Source organism: Aptenodytes patagonicus, chromosome 7 (assembly GCF_965638725.1).
Source record: "Aptenodytes patagonicus chromosome 7, bAptPat1.pri.cur, whole genome shotgun sequence".
Taxonomy (NCBI): Eukaryota; Metazoa; Chordata; class Aves; order Sphenisciformes; family Spheniscidae; genus Aptenodytes; species Aptenodytes patagonicus.
This window is the reverse complement of record NC_134955.1, coordinates 54525720-54542127: the sequence shown is the minus strand read 5'-3', so window position 1 is coordinate 54542127 and position 16408 is coordinate 54525720. Positions and strand designations below refer to the sequence as shown.

General features: G+C 38.3%; 2 protein-coding genes across 13 annotated transcripts in view; one reads left to right on the top strand and one right to left on the bottom strand.

Moving 5' to 3' along the window:
• The first annotated feature begins 1768 nt into the window (after nucleotides 1-1768).
• GPR68 (G protein-coupled receptor 68) lies at nucleotides 1769-2869 on the top strand. Its single transcript, XM_076343433.1, has one exon. The coding sequence runs from the start codon at nucleotides 1769-1771 to the stop codon at nucleotides 2867-2869; it is 1101 nt and encodes a 366-aa protein (XP_076199548.1).
• Nucleotides 2870-7047: 4178 nt separating this feature from the next.
• Nucleotides 7048-16408, bottom strand: part of DGLUCY (D-glutamate cyclase) — a 49969-nt gene continuing 40608 nt past the window's right edge. For 4 of the 12 annotated variants that reach the window (XM_076345280.1, XM_076345281.1, XM_076345279.1 and 1 more), the window contains 4 exons: nucleotides 14008-14127; nucleotides 12182-12333; nucleotides 7964-8045; nucleotides 7048-7497 (listed from right to left, as the gene is read on the bottom strand). In XM_076345280.1, coding sequence (XP_076201395.1) covers nucleotides 7382-7497; nucleotides 7964-8045; nucleotides 12182-12333; nucleotides 14008-14127 — 470 coding nt within the window. In that variant the 3' untranslated portion in view covers nucleotides 7048-7381. The other 8 variants (XR_012995947.1, XM_076345278.1, XM_076345287.1 and 5 more) reach the window with 8 other exon arrangements.

The window sequence follows — 16408 nt, the reverse complement described above, 5'->3', positions numbered from 1 at the left end:
ATTGTTTCATGACTGAAGGTATCTGAGATCCCCAGGAATACTTCCACCAAAACCGGGGCTGATGTTCTGTCTGTTGGTAAGAAAAAGAGGAAAAGCAAAGGAATGAAAAACACATTCTAATTGTTAAATATTTACATGTATCCTTAAGTTTGCTGTGATTCCTGTGGGACTGTGCTACTCTGGTTGAAGTTAAACACTGAAAGTCTTTGCAGGTTTGGTCACTCATTTCAGCCAGGCAATTCTTTTCTCACCCAAAGGAAGTGATTTTCTTTTCAACTTCTATAGGAGCAAAGCTTACCACTATTTAAAAAACATTTATTAAAAAAAAATTTTTGACAGTAACATCCTCGAATGCTGCAGCTGAGCGTAATTTTACTGTAGCGTGGTCACATTTTCATAAGGGTTGCCTTGGAAAAAAGTGTGTGCTCCTAGACAGGACAGAAGATGATGACAAAAACATAAATTAGGATAGTAAACAGGAAAAAGCAACAAGGCCTTATCTTTGTCCCTGATAGTGCTGTCTCCTTTTGAATCCATATTAACTGAAGCTGTAGGATGAGTACACAAATTGTTAACCTTACAAAAGTATACACTACAACCATGTATTTTCTGGGAAGAGATTGAAAGAAATACAGTCTCGCTGTTCTGCACCACCAGGTAAAACATACATCCCCTTCAGACTGGCCACAGTTTGCCCCCCTGTTTTCCAGTCCTGAGCATTTGTGCCAGTGTGAATATATCACATGAGGTGATAAAATGCTGAATGTGATACTTGGTTTAGTCTAGGGTTTAATCACTGTGAGCTGGCTCAAGGCTGAATGCTTGTCCTAGTTGAACGAAGTGCTAACCTGTTGTCAGCAGTTTTTTCTGTAAGTGTCTTAAATAATAATAGTATAGTATAGGAATGGTTTGTATGGGTATGCGTTTGGATTATAGAAGATCCTCAGGTGAAAACAATTATGTTCATATTCAATAAAGATGAAAAGGAAAGATACAAATGTATAGATAGTAACAGTAAATGGGTGTTTTTGAGAGTCGATGGCAAATATGGAATCTGCAGTAGCATATCCTGCAGGACTGAGACCCTGGGGATACATTGTACCAGACTTCTACATCATCCTTCCAACAGAGAAAGACAGCTTGCTTTCAGAATTGTGCTTCCAAGTAACTGTAAGAAAGCCTGCTAAAAATTCCTTTTTTTTTTTCATCCTGATGGGTTGAACTGCATATTCTATGGTATCTTGTATCTAAATGGAATTTAAGAAACAGAAATTAAAAATCAACTGTTTTGTGCACCCTGCATCCTCTAAGGAAGTCTGAGTGGACTGCCGGTTTGCCAGAGACATTTTTTCCATCTTGGATAAATCAGATTACTGCTTTTGTGCCTCATCTGTAAAACAGAGATGATATTTCTTCACCTTTTAGATACTCGTAAAGCTGAAGAGACAAATGTTTGTAAATTGCTTTGGATTTCTTGGACACAAAATTTTCTGTACTAGGAGTTACTCATATGAATCATGATTTCCCAGACAGGCTTTATCATCTGTCAAAGACTGTAAGAAAATTTAGGGCTAGGAAAAGGCAGCTTACTGAAAACTGTACTATATATTTGACAATCGTATCCCTTCTGAAGATTTTTATGTGTTTTACCTTCAGGTTATTAACATCCTGCAGCAAGTCATCACTTCAGCCTAAAGGTTTTGTGGAAAGCGATACGTGAAACTGGATGAAATTAATTTTTACATCTATTCATTCAGGACCCTGATGAATGATATACGGGGAGAGGAAGAAGATGGTGAACTTCACAGAGAATGCAACTGAGAAGTGCACTATTAATCGTGATATCCACCAGACATTATCCCCTGTGGTATACATATTTGTATTTATATTAGGCTTGCCAGCTAACTGCCTGTCACTGTACTATGGGTATTTACAGATCAAGGCTAAAAATGAATTGGGTATCTACCTTTGCAATTTAACTATAGCAGACCTGCTCTACATATTTTCTTTGCCGTTTTGGCTTCAGTATGTTTTACAGCATGACAATTGGACCCACAATGAGCTGCTGTGCAAAATCTGTGGATTCCTCTTGTATAAGAATATCTATATCAGTGTGGGCTTCCTCTGCTGCATCTCCATCAACCGCTATCTTGCAGTAGTGTACCCTTTTCGGTTTCAACGGTTTCGGACAATGAAGGCTGCTGCAATTGTGAGCATCGTTATCTGGACCAAAGAAATAATGACATGCTGCTTTGTCTTCATGCGTAGGGAGATCAGTATGGATGCTGACAGCCACATGCTGTGCTTCGAGCATTACCCCATCAAAGAATGGGAGCACAATGTCAATTACTACCGCTTCTCTGCTGGCTTCCTTTTCCCCTTCTTTCTGCTGGCCTTCTCTTACTGTGGGATTTTACGAGTTGTCCACAAGAGTCACGGCACTCAAAAGAAGAAGAAAATCCAAATTAAAAGACTGGTTTCAAGCACTGTTTTCATTTTTTTAGTTTGCTTTGGACCATATCACATCCTACTTGTGGTTCGCAGCTTGTTGGAGAACAACTGCTCATTTGCTGAGAAAATATTTAATATTTACCATATTTCCCTGCTGTTGACTACTTTTAACTGTGTTGCTGATCCCGTATTGTACTGTTTTTCCAGTGAAAGCACTTACCAGAACTGTGCCAAGATGCGAGACTCTTGTTTAACATGTTTAGGGTGTCTGAGGACTGAGACGAAGGAATCCTATCCGCTGAATGCTCCAGAAACTCCTAACAGGCCACAGCATCAGCAGCAGCCAGGGTTATTACAAAAATCACATGATGGTACTGGAATGAAGGAATCCTCCACAACTAACACGGGCACCCTATAGCATTCATCAAAGAAGGACGTTAATCTAAAATCTGCAGCTATGGCCGTGTTTGTGTATCCATCTGATTTATCCATATATTACAGCTGTGTTACCTCCCAAAGGCTTATTAGCAATGCAGTACAGTGAGGTCTTTTCTGGAAGTGCTTGGACCTCGGCAATAGTGAGGAAAGCACATGCTAAGTCAGTTCATTTACAATCATGTGTCTGTTGTCACTGTGGTACTGCTCAAAACCTGTTTTCTTGATGGCTGCATTGACTGGAATAAGCTAGTACTTCTAGCACACTTCTGTGTGCTTCTGTTGAATTTGTCTTTAACTGCTTTCTGTTTGCCCCTGTAGCATTTAGAGAAAATAATTCTCTACAAGGTGTCATCATCTGTTGAAAAGGTTGGAGACAGAACAAATTAAATGTCCCCATATGTACTTTTAATAAGAAAAAAGAAAAAAATTGCATTTCTGTAACATTTCTGCAACTCTCTGAAATAACTTCTTTAGCCAGTTTCAAGGCCTGCAGAGACTGTGCCAGAACCAACCTCCTAAAACAACCGATCCAATAACATGAGATGTTCTGGGAGGACATGCACAAGGAACTCAGCATCTGCTGAGACCTTCAATCTGTTGATTGACTGTTGAATCTCAGACTGTTGAACCTCATCATAAGGCTCCTATTGACTTCCAGAAGTATGAGATCTCTTGGCTCCGATGGGGATAAATAATTTGGTCTGTTGTCTTGGAAAAGAACAGGAGATTGGTAGTACGTGAGGCGCTTTGAACCCATGCGCTTCTCTGAGTCACTGTGCTCAAAGACAAATTTAGTTACATCTAAATTCTACTAAACCTTGCTAAGGTTTGGATTGCATCCTTTGCAAGTTGTGTGTCTTGCGCAGCATAGACCATGCAGGCAATTAAACAACAATGCATTTGCCAGGGAAACTGTTAAATGGATTCTGTTTAAACTGTTTTCTCCCACAGATACTATAGCTTAGGGCTTGGTCATTGTTCAGTAAACACAGTATCAGAAATACGATGTATGCATGATCTATGTTTCCTGGTTTAGACAGAAACAAAATACAGGACTAAGTAGAGATAATGGCAGTTAAAGATGTGGGAGTTGTGCTTTATATTATTGTTTCTACCACCATCTCCTCTCTAGGTTTTTTTTTGCCTTTATTGTACTAATGAATCCTGTGTGATGATTCTTCGTGATCTGCTCATCGTACCTTCTTGTATCTGTGACTGTTACACCATGAATATTGCTCTGTCCTTTCACTTCTCTGGTTTCCAACCTTGAAACACCTCTCTTTTTGCAACCTGGAGCTGATAACTTCCAGCAGTATAATCAGTTCTGTTTCCTTTTTTTTTAGATGTCAAAAGACTCTCTAGACAGACGGTCCACTCCTGGTATCTGAAGTATGTCACTGTAACACAGCCTTGCTTGTCATCAGTTTCTAAAAGGCAATATATAATAACAGTTTTCTGGAAACCACCTTGAGAGCGCAGTATTAGAAATAATTAGGGGATGTGTTTAATAAGGAATGTTTTTATTATTTTCTTCCTCTATTTGTTAACTCTGTGCTTGAAATAACTATCTTATGGCTTTGGCCCACAGTTTCTATTTGTGAGACTACAGATCCTCTTCTCCCTCCTCTTGCAGAAAGGATTCATGTCCCCACTCTCAGCAGGGGATTAGGTTTGCTTAGGTTAACATTTGGTTTGTTTAATCATTTTACATTTCTTTATACTTAGACCACTCACCAAGCTGGATTGACTACCTTATACATGCATTTTTTCTTCTGTTAGTGCTGTTTAGCTTTACTTTCTCCTAATCCTTCCTTTAATCTCCTCTGTCTCCATCAACGGTGTCGTAAGGCAGGGACTCCTGACCGCCATAATGCCGTGCTTGTATGTTGTTAAGCACCGAGCCAACTACGTGGACTCCCGTGACCTGGCAGGCTGTAAGATGCACATGTGGTTTGTTCTAGGATGAAATATTTGTTGTCCTGTTTATGCTTTACTTCTTTACAGTTACCCATGTTGTTTAAATTAGACAGCTGGAAGGCAGAGCATGCCATATTACATCGAATTGTCATCTGAGGGATTAAGGTTTATTTGAGTTGGTACTTTGATGTGGTCAGCTTTTGGCCAGCTGCTGCAGTTTAAAGTCAGATGGAAACTTGCGTAACGGAGTCCAGCATTCTGCTACAGTTCTCAACATTCAACCTGCTAACCCGCAAGAGAAGGGGGGGGTTCTTCTTCTTTTTTTTTTTTTTTGGAAGTCAGTATTTTATCAATTCTTTCTATATTGTAACTGTTAGGCTTAGGCTGCAGAACTGTAACCAATATGGGAGTAAGGTAACTCTCACTCAGAGCTTTTCTTTCCATCTCAGCCAGAACATCGTCAATCAAGGGTCCTACTACGGTTGCTAGAGATATGCTACACATTGATATTGGATTAAATACAGCGCTTGGGACTGCACACAAGAAGGGATTTTAAAAACACACGTTAGAGAAAAAGACAAATAAATTATTACATTTTATATTTCTTAATGAAATCTGACTGTTAAAACTTGCCTTTTGGGGAAAAAAGAGCAAAAGCTTACTAGATGAAGTTTTTTTGACAAAAGTTAGTGTTTTGAAAGAATAATACAAATTGTACCTGTTAGTGCAATATGTCAGTAAGCTACTGAGCACCTAGCACACAGAGAAGGAAATCAGCTGCCTCTTTTCCCAAACAGATATTTTTAAATGATGCCAATTTCATTTTGTGGGTTCTGTGCAGCAGTGAATGTATGCCATCCTGCAGGGTTACCGGCTTTGGCAAAAAGTTCAAGCATTCATATGAAATATTTTACTTAATAGTTATAGTGGAGAGTTTGGAGACTTCTAAAGGAGCTATTTTCTAATTGTGAAACTTCAAAGATAGTTTCACTGCAACATCCTTCAAGAAGGCTTTAAATAAAATGAATCTAAAAAAATTACTGATCCATAAAATAAATGTTGGGAGCTTTGGTGAATGAATCTGAATGTCTAGCAGCAAGTCAGTCATTAAGATTTCTCTCTCACACATGTGTTCACCTGTTTTAAGTCTTTAAAGGCTCTGTATCCTCAAGGACTTCAGAAGATTAATGTTCAAAGTATGCTGGTGTTTGTGGTATGAACTGATTTTTCTCATTTTCAAAAAGTTATGTGTTTGTCTTACGTAAGAGAAGGAAAATAAAACTCACCTGCCAGAAAGAGAAGTAGATACAAGGTGTTGCTGGCTGCTGGAAGTCCACTGTCCTTTGGAAAAAGCAGTGGCTAAACACAACTGCCATTCTCATCCTGTTGAAGCACAACGGTTTGATGCTCGCCTTTTGTACCGTTCTAATCATTTTGTGACAGCTAAAGCATCAGTGCCTGAGAGGTGCGGTGTCCAATATACCCTGTCCTCTCTGCTGCAAGGGCTGACAACTAGCAGAACTTCAGCCCTGACACTCATCTGGAGTTAAAGTAAAATCACAGCTTTAAATGACAGAAGTCAGGCACAATTCACAACTATTTGTCATGTATTGGTTCGGCGTCAGTAGGCCTTTGAGATATAATTTAATTTTGCTTCACTTAGTCTCGTCAGGAGCTGAATTTCTATAACTGGAATTCATCTAAACGTTCATTTACATAATTTCATTTCATACTGCATGCAAATGTTTTTTATTTCTAATCATGCTTTAATTTCTAAGCATTAATTTTTAATCACTATTTATGTATTTAATTCATTTATCCTTAACAACAGGATACCCTGAAATGTCTACAACCTTTCTGTATTACCCAGAAAGGGACAAAATATATAAATGGCAAACTACCAATACGAAGGAGGCAAGTGGTATAGCCTACCCTTTACACGGAAGGTCTGCAACGCTGCCCTTATTTTCATTAGCTCAGTTAAAGCCCTCCCCTCATCTCCTCACACTTCCACAAACTGTCCACCACCGTAAGAAGACAGTGTTAGAGGGGCTACGGGAAGTGTGCAAGGGAGGTGTATTTAACAACTTTCACTACTGTGACACTTACTGGGGTTTTTTGTTTTGACCCTCCCCTCTCCACTGCAGCTGTTTTCCCCACCACGAGGTATTTTTAAACCCAAGCTGCTACATGAGTTACTTCCTGTTGCAGTTATGAGGTTAGTAAAACAGGAACAGCAAGGCAGTAATATTTCATTTTAATGACAAGCTTTCTTTGTAAAAGCCAGATCACCTCTTAGTATATAATATCATTTAATACCCATTATCCATTATAAAATTACAGAAAAGAAGGGTAGACCAAATCGTCATGATGATATCCCCTTCTCACTTCACAGAGATGTTGTAAGGCTAACAATGAAAGTCTGGGTGTGGCCAAGACACCAGAGATGAAAAGTCATCCTTTCCTGATCTTTTATACCTTGTGAGAGCCTAGGGAATAAGGAAATAACATGGGAGCAACTCTTGATACAGAAATCATTAGGGGCAGTCACTGCTGCGCTTCTTGCAGCAGCTTTTCAATCACAAGCGAATGGGTGTTGTAGAAGGGCAGCCCATCCACTTCCATTTCTAGACTGGCAGTTTTTCCACTGCGGACCCCGTGCTGCACAAGTGTTTTCAGAAGCTTTTCTTCCTTAAAAACCAAAGGAATAGAATATAATTAAAATCCTGAATCAGGCAAGAGCATTCATCAAGATCTTTATTTTAATTCTAGGGGAGACTGACCACATCCTCCATATTTATTTTGACAGCAATTTGCTAACACCTTTTTTTCCTTGTCCCAAAGAATATGTGTAGCATCTGGACCTTAGGGAGTGTCGAAAGGCTTATATTCCTGACTGCTGTTTAATTACTGAGTGATATCATTGTTCTCCACACTCTCTCAAACAGCACATCAGTGTCAATTCAGAAACATGAATCCTTTTTTGCCTGGTTTCAAGTTCCTGTATTGTACAAATCAGAATCAGAGGAACCTCCACCCCAAGTATCTCAAAAAACTACCTGTCATTTCCCCAGCGTAGCAGCTGGCTGCAGCTGCATTTTTTTAAAGAAAAAGAAGGGAAAGAGGGCACATCAGGAAAAAAGGTTACAGAGACTACCTGAACGGGCTGCACAATCACTTTCCTTTCTTGCATCTTCTGTGATCTCTGCGTGTCTTTTGCTCTCTGTCCTCTTTTTTTCCTATTGATTTTATGAGAATTCTGGTTGCTTAGGAAAGGGATGGGGAAAAAAGAAAAACCCTGAAATTGTGCTTCCTTGGGATTCTCTGAAATAGCATATACTTTGTTTAGAACTGCAACTCAATTTCACATTTATTTTCTTTTATTTCAAGTTATTTTTATTTCAAGTTATTTTCTTGCTTAACAGTAATGTAAGCAGATAACAAAGCATGTTCCGAGTTGAGCTGTTAAAGTACACAGAGGGAACAAAATCCTCAGTTGTGAGCTGCCGACCAGTTAGCACTGCGAGATGAAAAGATGGGATAAAATCAGCTCTGAAAAAACACTAGTTCTATGAACAGTGAAATTAGAAGACCTGGTTTCAGATGGATGTATGTCTAGCATAAACTGCTTTGCTTTTCATTTGACATGAAATGTACACAGTAAAACTCTTTCTACTGTCTTCACATTTACTATAAAGAGAATTTATGTCTCTAATTCTGTTAATAAAAATCTAAGAAAAATAAAAAGCCTAGTCACGTCTTAGCTTCCCCCTGTCCCAACCCCATGGTAATTTACATGAGACCTTGAAATACTCATATACCTGTCTTTTCTTCCCTTTCTTTGCTAGGAATGCCTTTCCTGGTCTTTGGTTTACTGTTCTGTTTTCATTTGTGTGAGACCCTACTTTGACGGAAATCGCTACTGAAACAGCCCTACCAGTGTCCTTGACAAACAGCTCTATATGTTTAAATACTTCTTGTTTGATATTCCCATACAATAACCTCCAGCAAAGTCCTTTATCTCCTGGACACAACTTAATGATGAAAAAATTATAAAGTTAAAATGTCTAATATTCTCTAATTAAATGTTTGGGGTTTTTTTCTAGGAAGACTTCTAAACAATAAAGAATACAATAGCTTTAGATCTCAATTTAGACCCAATATGGCTGTATTTTACATAATACAGTATATGTCCAAAACATAAACATTTCTGAAAGAATTGAAGCATACCTTGCACAGTCAGTTAGCAGAGAATTTAGTATAATTTGGTAACCTGCTTTCTGAATGCACTTTATAAAGATTTGTCCTGTATTTCCTGGTAATGCATCCTGGTTCTTAGCTGCAACAAAGTTAAATGAGGGACTGGTTTTCTATTAAGGAAAAAATATGCATAGTTACATGGTGTCAGCCTTGACATCGTGTAACAATACAGCAATGATCCAGCTATTTAAGGAAATTTTCTGGATACATTGGTAGATAAAAAGTGCTACTTTGTAATTTATAAAATTATAAATATACATCAGCTTATATCATATGAATGATCATATGTATGAATGCAAACATAAGCACCTGATCTTTCTGCATGAGCGAGGTGTTTCTTAGCACTGAGTATCTATATGCAAAGTGGCAAATTAGATCTCTCCTGTCACAGAAGAGACACCTGAACTGGATACGCAAAATGTCATTTCTAATTTGAATTGTTTCTCCTACATATTTACATGTTAGAGCTCTCTGATCTGCTTACATGGGGAAAAAAGGCTTGCTTGCTTAATACTATATAACTGTGCCTGATAAACCGTATTCCACAATCAAATGCTATTGTTTCCATTTCTAAGGAACATACACAGTGTACGGTAGGCTTCCTTAGCTGTAAAGTGCTGCGATTTGCTCACAGTTCTCTCTTTAGTAAACAATTATGTGGGGAGTGGGGTAAGCAGAAAAATAATCAAATTAATAGAAAAAGCACTTTTAATTTGCACTTTATTCAGGAAAAAAAACCTCCCTTACAAATGACAAAGCTAATAAAGAATACTAAAACAAATGTCACATCTTTATATACTACTCATTTATAAAGTAATTCATATTCTTATAGGTCATAATTTCAAAATAAATACTATACAGTTCATTTCTTACCATTAATAAAGAGTTCAGTAAAAGAACAACTGCCTGATACATTAACCTGGTTGTGAGGTGCAAGGAACTGCAGAGTTGACTGTAGGATGTTCAGCATTAGCTACGTTTGGGTATGGATGAATGAATATATTTCCCTACAGTCACTTCAGTAAAAAAGTACCACAAACATCTGAAAAATCAAACCAATATTGTATTAACCAACGTAATTATGATTCAACTCCACAACTGAAAGGTAAGTAAACATTGTTTAGATCAAATTTTCTTGCTCATCAAGTTCTCACCAAGGAGCAAATGCTTTTCAGTATCTCATATTAAAATATGTGTGAAGACTAATCCGTGCACTTAGAACAATCTTGGCATTCTGTTCAGTGGGAATGGAGAGCTCCACAGCCCTGTGGTTTGTTGCAGTGCTATCCTGACACTGCTTGAACACGAGGCTGCAGAGAAAAACCTTTGTGTTTCAGGGGAAGTCTTCATTTAGTAATTATGATCTATAGTTTTCATGGAAGGAATGACATTTTTGGAAGAAAAATAAAACACATTATAAGAAAGCTGTTTGGTGCTTAGGCACTCCTTCAAATGTCTTCTTTCCAATTACAAACAGACAAATATAAACACCGAGGTGGGTATGTGTGGTGGTGCTCTTTATCTTACTAGGGTAATTATAATAGCATTAAAAGAAGCTGGATTAGGCAGAAAGTAGCCCTATAAACATAAATAGTCTGAATTTTTTTTTATACTAATGGAGTATGTGAACACTAATGTGTTCGATCTTCTGCACTGTTTACTGTTGCGTGATTTATAATTAAAGATAGCATATTCTCTTGTCAGACATTTTGTAATTTTCTCTCCTCCACAAAACTGTTTCCATTAATTTTATCTCAAGAGATTTTTAGTATTGCACTTTCAATAGCCCATTATTGGATCATTATCAATATTCCCAGCTGTATAGCTTAGTAAAACAAAACCAAGAAGGATTTCCTGTACACAACATCACATTTAATTACAGTATCTCATTACCAGGAATTTTGATCATAGTAGTTTTTAGGATATGTTAATTTAAAGGGCAAAAACGGTAGATGTAACTGGAAAAAAACATTGATGAGTGAAAAGTAATTCATCTATTTTTGGAAAAGATTGCACTGAAAGGTGCTATATGCTTTGTTAAGTCAAAGTATAAGTGGCTATATGGCTATGCTAAACATTGGGATCAGTTTCAGTTTTATAATCTTTAGATGAGAAATCAAAATAGCAAGAATCAAAAAAAAGTAAAAGACCTACTCTAAAATACTTAAGAGGTGCTTTGGTGGAATTTCACGCAGAACGTACTGTCATCTCAGGAGAAACACTCTGTTGTGGGCAATATCTATGGTAGACGGATTACATTTTGCTTAGCATTCCTGGAGGTCACAAACTTACTGGTTTTGTCCAAGTCTCTATAGAGGTACTCTGCCAATAAAACTGAAGTTTGAAGTTCCTAAGTTATTACAACAAACCTTACTTGATCATTGAGTATATATACATATTTTTTTAAACACTGCCAAGTTAAAAATAGAGCCACGTGCGTAGCAGGATGAGCACAGATCACAGTCACTTCTCATCCCTCTCAGTTATTTTACTTTTTCTCAGTCTGAAACCTTTGCATTCCCAGAATATCACACTGTTCAGAGCTGCATTAGTCAAAACACATTTAAAAATATTCATCTGCAAGTCTTTCTCCAACTTTAATTTAGAAACATTCAAAACTATTATAGAAAGGTTCTAACATAACTAGAAAAGGTGGAAAGATCAGAAGTAAGGTGCAAAGATCAGAAGTATGGATTGGCTTCTGTATTAGAACTGTGACTTTTGATTTTGGAAGAGAGACATCCAAAGGAGGATACAACAGAGATTTATAAAATCATGAAGGATGCTAAGGAAGTGAGCGGGGAATTTTAATCACTGTATTGCAGTACAAGGATTTCTTGCACTGTCCATAAAATTGTAGCGCTGCCTTGTGCTTGAAGGCACAGCACACAAATACATTCATTTATGAGGATTTTTATGTTCAATCTGCCTTGAATCCTTTGCGGAATATTCTATGTACAGTGTGGCTGCTCGTTCACCAGGGATTCCCAAAAGTCACCATAAGACCATGTGAAAATAAGCTGTTGAACTGGACTAGGCAGGATTTAGCGGCTCGTAGCCGATTCCATCTACATGTCACGAGCAAGTCACAATTCCTTGGCCCTACAGAAATTACCTTGGTAACCGATGGGAGTGCCGATAGCCAGATCACCTTCTTCGCTAAGGGTGGAAACCCAACAGCTTTCCTCAGATAGCGGTCATGTATTTCACAAGTGCTGAGAATATATAGAGCGCAAGCAATGGCATAGCCTCCCCAGTTAGAGACCCCTGCAAAAGAATGTCACCGTGAAACCAAATTGTAAAAAAAGCCGACAATAGTTATTGCAAAGATAGATACCTAACCTGTATAAGTCATTAGGCATGTACAACTGAGTCTCGCGTAGCGATGGTGAAATGGAACATGGACATGAATTAAATATTGACATGGTTTTGGAACATTTATTTCAGAAATACACAATTGCTTAACATATTAAAATGTTTTCAGTAGTATTTCAGATTGAATTTCTGCAAGTTTCCACCTAGCTTAGTTTGTGGTTTGTCTTTCCAACAAAGCAAAAACTCAAATGGGCATGGTCTATAACACAATTCCACTTGGCTTAATGTGAAGTCCATGAACTCTGAGGTGCTGTTGCAGCATGGTGCCTTTTGCTTTTAATCACACAGAGGTAGGAGATTTTGATAAAGTATCCTAAACCAGGGAAATTTTCACTGGTGTCAAATTTTATAACGGAATGCTGTACGATTGCAGATAATCCCTTTTTGGTCACAAATGATGACTGATTAAAGAGTTCAGCTATTTTATAAGATATGAAGCCATGGTGAAACTAATTGTCTGTGTCTTGTTGATGTGTCCTTGGTGTAAGTTTCATATACAAAAAGACATTCTAATGTAGTTAATATTCATAAATTTTCTGTACACTGTTATCACATCAGTCCACACAGTCTTGTCTGACAGTTTCTTTGTCAAGACTGTACTGGAGATCATTAGATTTGAAACTTGCTGTGAGAAGTTCTCTCTGCTGCCTGATACCTTTTCCAGAGATGCAGAATAGCAAAATTTTCAAAAACTGTGGAAGTTGTTTTAGTGCGTGTAGTTTTCCACACTTAAACATGTCCAAACCTCCACCTCACTTCCCTTTGCAGGGTCTGGGTGTGACAGTTGCTTTCAAAGTAAAAATCATCAGAATTGCCAAAACAGCCACCGTAGATACTATATACATATAGCCATAAGAACTAGACGTAATTATCACCACACTCTCATTTTTCCCCCAAAATTGCTGGTTTAGTGTCAAGAGTGTTAGATACCTAGGTTAGAAACCTAGAAACCTGAGTCTAAGTGGAATATGGACCATTCAGTTCACAAATTGGTCCTTGCTGAACACATCTCTCTCACTGCAAATTTTATTTCGTGCTGGTTAAGATGTTAGGGTAGAAGAGAATTTTAACTATAGCATTTAACTTTTCATGTACATTAAGAATGTGCATCTGTCCTCGAGTGGCTGTTGAAAGGACTTATCATCTCTTCACGTAAGAGCAATATGACTGATGACCCTGACAGGGTCACACCCACAGAAGCTCATCAATTATAATGAAAATTCATATGTGCATAGACATTTTAATTCCCACACAGATCACTTCTGCAGTCTTCCTTGTTATTTTATTTAAGGTGTGATCTTTCAAGAATATTCAGGATTTGCCCAACTATTTCCAATTAAATGCACTTTCTTCATGGAACATCCTCAATTTTCAGTCATTCCTGCTGGAACTGTAGTTGCTTAACTATTCAGCAAATGGACATAATACAGAGACAGTTTTGTTTGCTAATGATGACTTGGTCATACAAAGAAAGGGCCGATACAAATTAGTTGGAAAGACAGACGTTTTCTTGTCAATTCTATTCTCAATCATCAATAGCTCTCCCACCCCCAAAAAATCCCTTACCCGCTACAATAGTAAAATCAGCTTCAACATCACAAGCTATAACATCTCCATCTTTTATGTGCTTCTTTACAGCATCTTTCACTTTGCCCATTCCTAATTCATTTCCTCCATCTCCAACACCTTTATTAAAAGAGAAAAAGACCAAATGAGTATGAACCCAGCATATAACTAACAAGCCATTTAGAAAGCCATCTAGTGTCTTCCCCAGAGTGTCTGTGACGGTTCATAGCTCCATACGAGACGATTTATCCTTTTTAATCAAAAGCGTCTAAAAACAAGAGACTGTGAATTAAATAGCTGAAAGCATCACCTATCACATGCTAACCTGTAAGTGTATATATGCAATATATGCTGTATTGGTGCAGGCAAAAGAAATCAGAATTATCAAGTGCTCATGAACAGCAGACAGAATTAAGACAGTAAACCTTGCTTACGGAAGGCCTTAAATGAGTGTTCTATATAATGCATTATCATAAGTGCATCAGCACAAATAGAGAAAGAAGATAGAAAACAAATCCAAAATAAACCTGAGAAATTAGCCTACGATTCTATAATAAAGCAAGCATAGAAAACTTTGGTTTGTTAAAAGCTTTAATTAAAAAAAGAGATTAAAAGTAGCAATTATTCCAGAAAGATAAGCAAAAATATACGTAAGGACTTTGGCAAAAGTAGGACTTACTGCACTGGCAATCTGTTTTATACAGATCACTATAATTGTGCCACAGTGTACAAAGAGCCCAACCCTGTGTACTATGAATGTTTTCATTTTTTCTAGTAATTTATGAAAAAAATAGCTAGGTTTTTTTTTTTTTTAAGTGTTCATATATTCAGGGTGTGGGGCCTTGATTTTTGTTGGTCAAGTAGAAACACTATGTATTTGTCTCAGTGATTTCAGTAAAATCAATGGGACCTATGTAATTTCAGGAAAATTCTAGGCAACCCTATGTTTGGGACATAAAATTGTTAGATGTCATTCAGAGATCTGGAGATGAGGGTAACACATAGAATCATAGAATCATAGAATAGTTTGAGTTGGAAGGGACCTCTAAAGGTCATCTAGTCCAACCCCCCTGCCATGGGCAGGGACATCTTCAACTACATCAGGTTGCTCAGAGCCCCGTCCAACCTGACCTTGAATGTTTCCAGGGATGGGGCATCCACCACCTCTCTGGGCAACCTCTGCCAGTGCTTCACCACCCTCAGCATAAAAAATTTCTTCCTTCTATCTAGTCTCAATCTACCCCCTTTTAGTTTAAAGCCATTCCCCCTTGTCCTGTCGCAACAGGCCCTGCTAAAAAGTTTGCCCTCTTTAGGTACTGATAGGCTGCAAAAAGGTCTCCCCAAAGCCTTCTCTTCTCCAGGCTGAACAACCCCAACTCTCTCAGCCTTTCTTCATAGCAGAGGTGTTCCATCCCCCTGATCATTTCGTGGCCCTCTTCTGGACCCACTCCAACAGGTCCGTGTCTGTCTTATGCTGAGGGCTCCAGAGCTGGACGCAGTACCGCAGGTGGGGTCTCACCAGAGCAGAGTAGAGGGGCAGAATCCCCTCCCTGGACCTGCTGGCCACGCTGCTTTGGATGCAGCCCAGGATACAATTGGCCTTCTGGGCTGCAAGTGCACATTGCTGGCTCATGTCCAGCTTTTCATCCCCCAGCACCCCCAAGTCCTTCTGGGCAGGGCTGCTCTCAATCCCTTCATCCCCCAGCCTGTATTGATACCAGGGGTTGCCCCGACCCAGGGGCAGGACCTTGCACTTGGCCTTGTTAAACCTCATGAGGTTCACAGGGGCCCGCTTCTCCAGCTTGTCCAGGTCCCTCTGGATGGCATCCCGTCCCTCTGGCCTGTCGACTGCACCACTCAGCTTGGTGTCATCTGCAAACTTGCTGAGGGTGCACTCGATCCCACTGTCTATGTCACTGATGAAGATATTAAACAGATTATAAACATAAACAGATTATAAACATAAACTAGCAGCTTACATGAAAGCTACATAGTATCTTTAGTCTCTTACCAATGTATTAAAAAAACACACAAAAAATCCATCTATTTAAGTGGAAATTTACATTCCTCTTTCACCTGTTAGTCTAAATGGCATCTTCTCAAGTTTGAAGATGTTATCAAAAAATCCTAGTTAATGTCTGTGAAACGGAACAGTGAAGAGCTCCAAGTCCTCACTGCAATGTATCGTATTTGAATTTGAAATGTGACTGTGCTCTAATGCATAGCATGTGTTACAGGAGAGAAACTACAGTATTTATAATTCACACTTCAAGCCCTGAAAATTGATAAATTTAACAGTTTTAGTAACTGCATAAATATCTCACATAAGTCTGTAGCAAATTTCTTCTTTAAGTGAAATTGAAAGTTATTTCTCAGCACCAATTTTTTATTTAACTCCTTA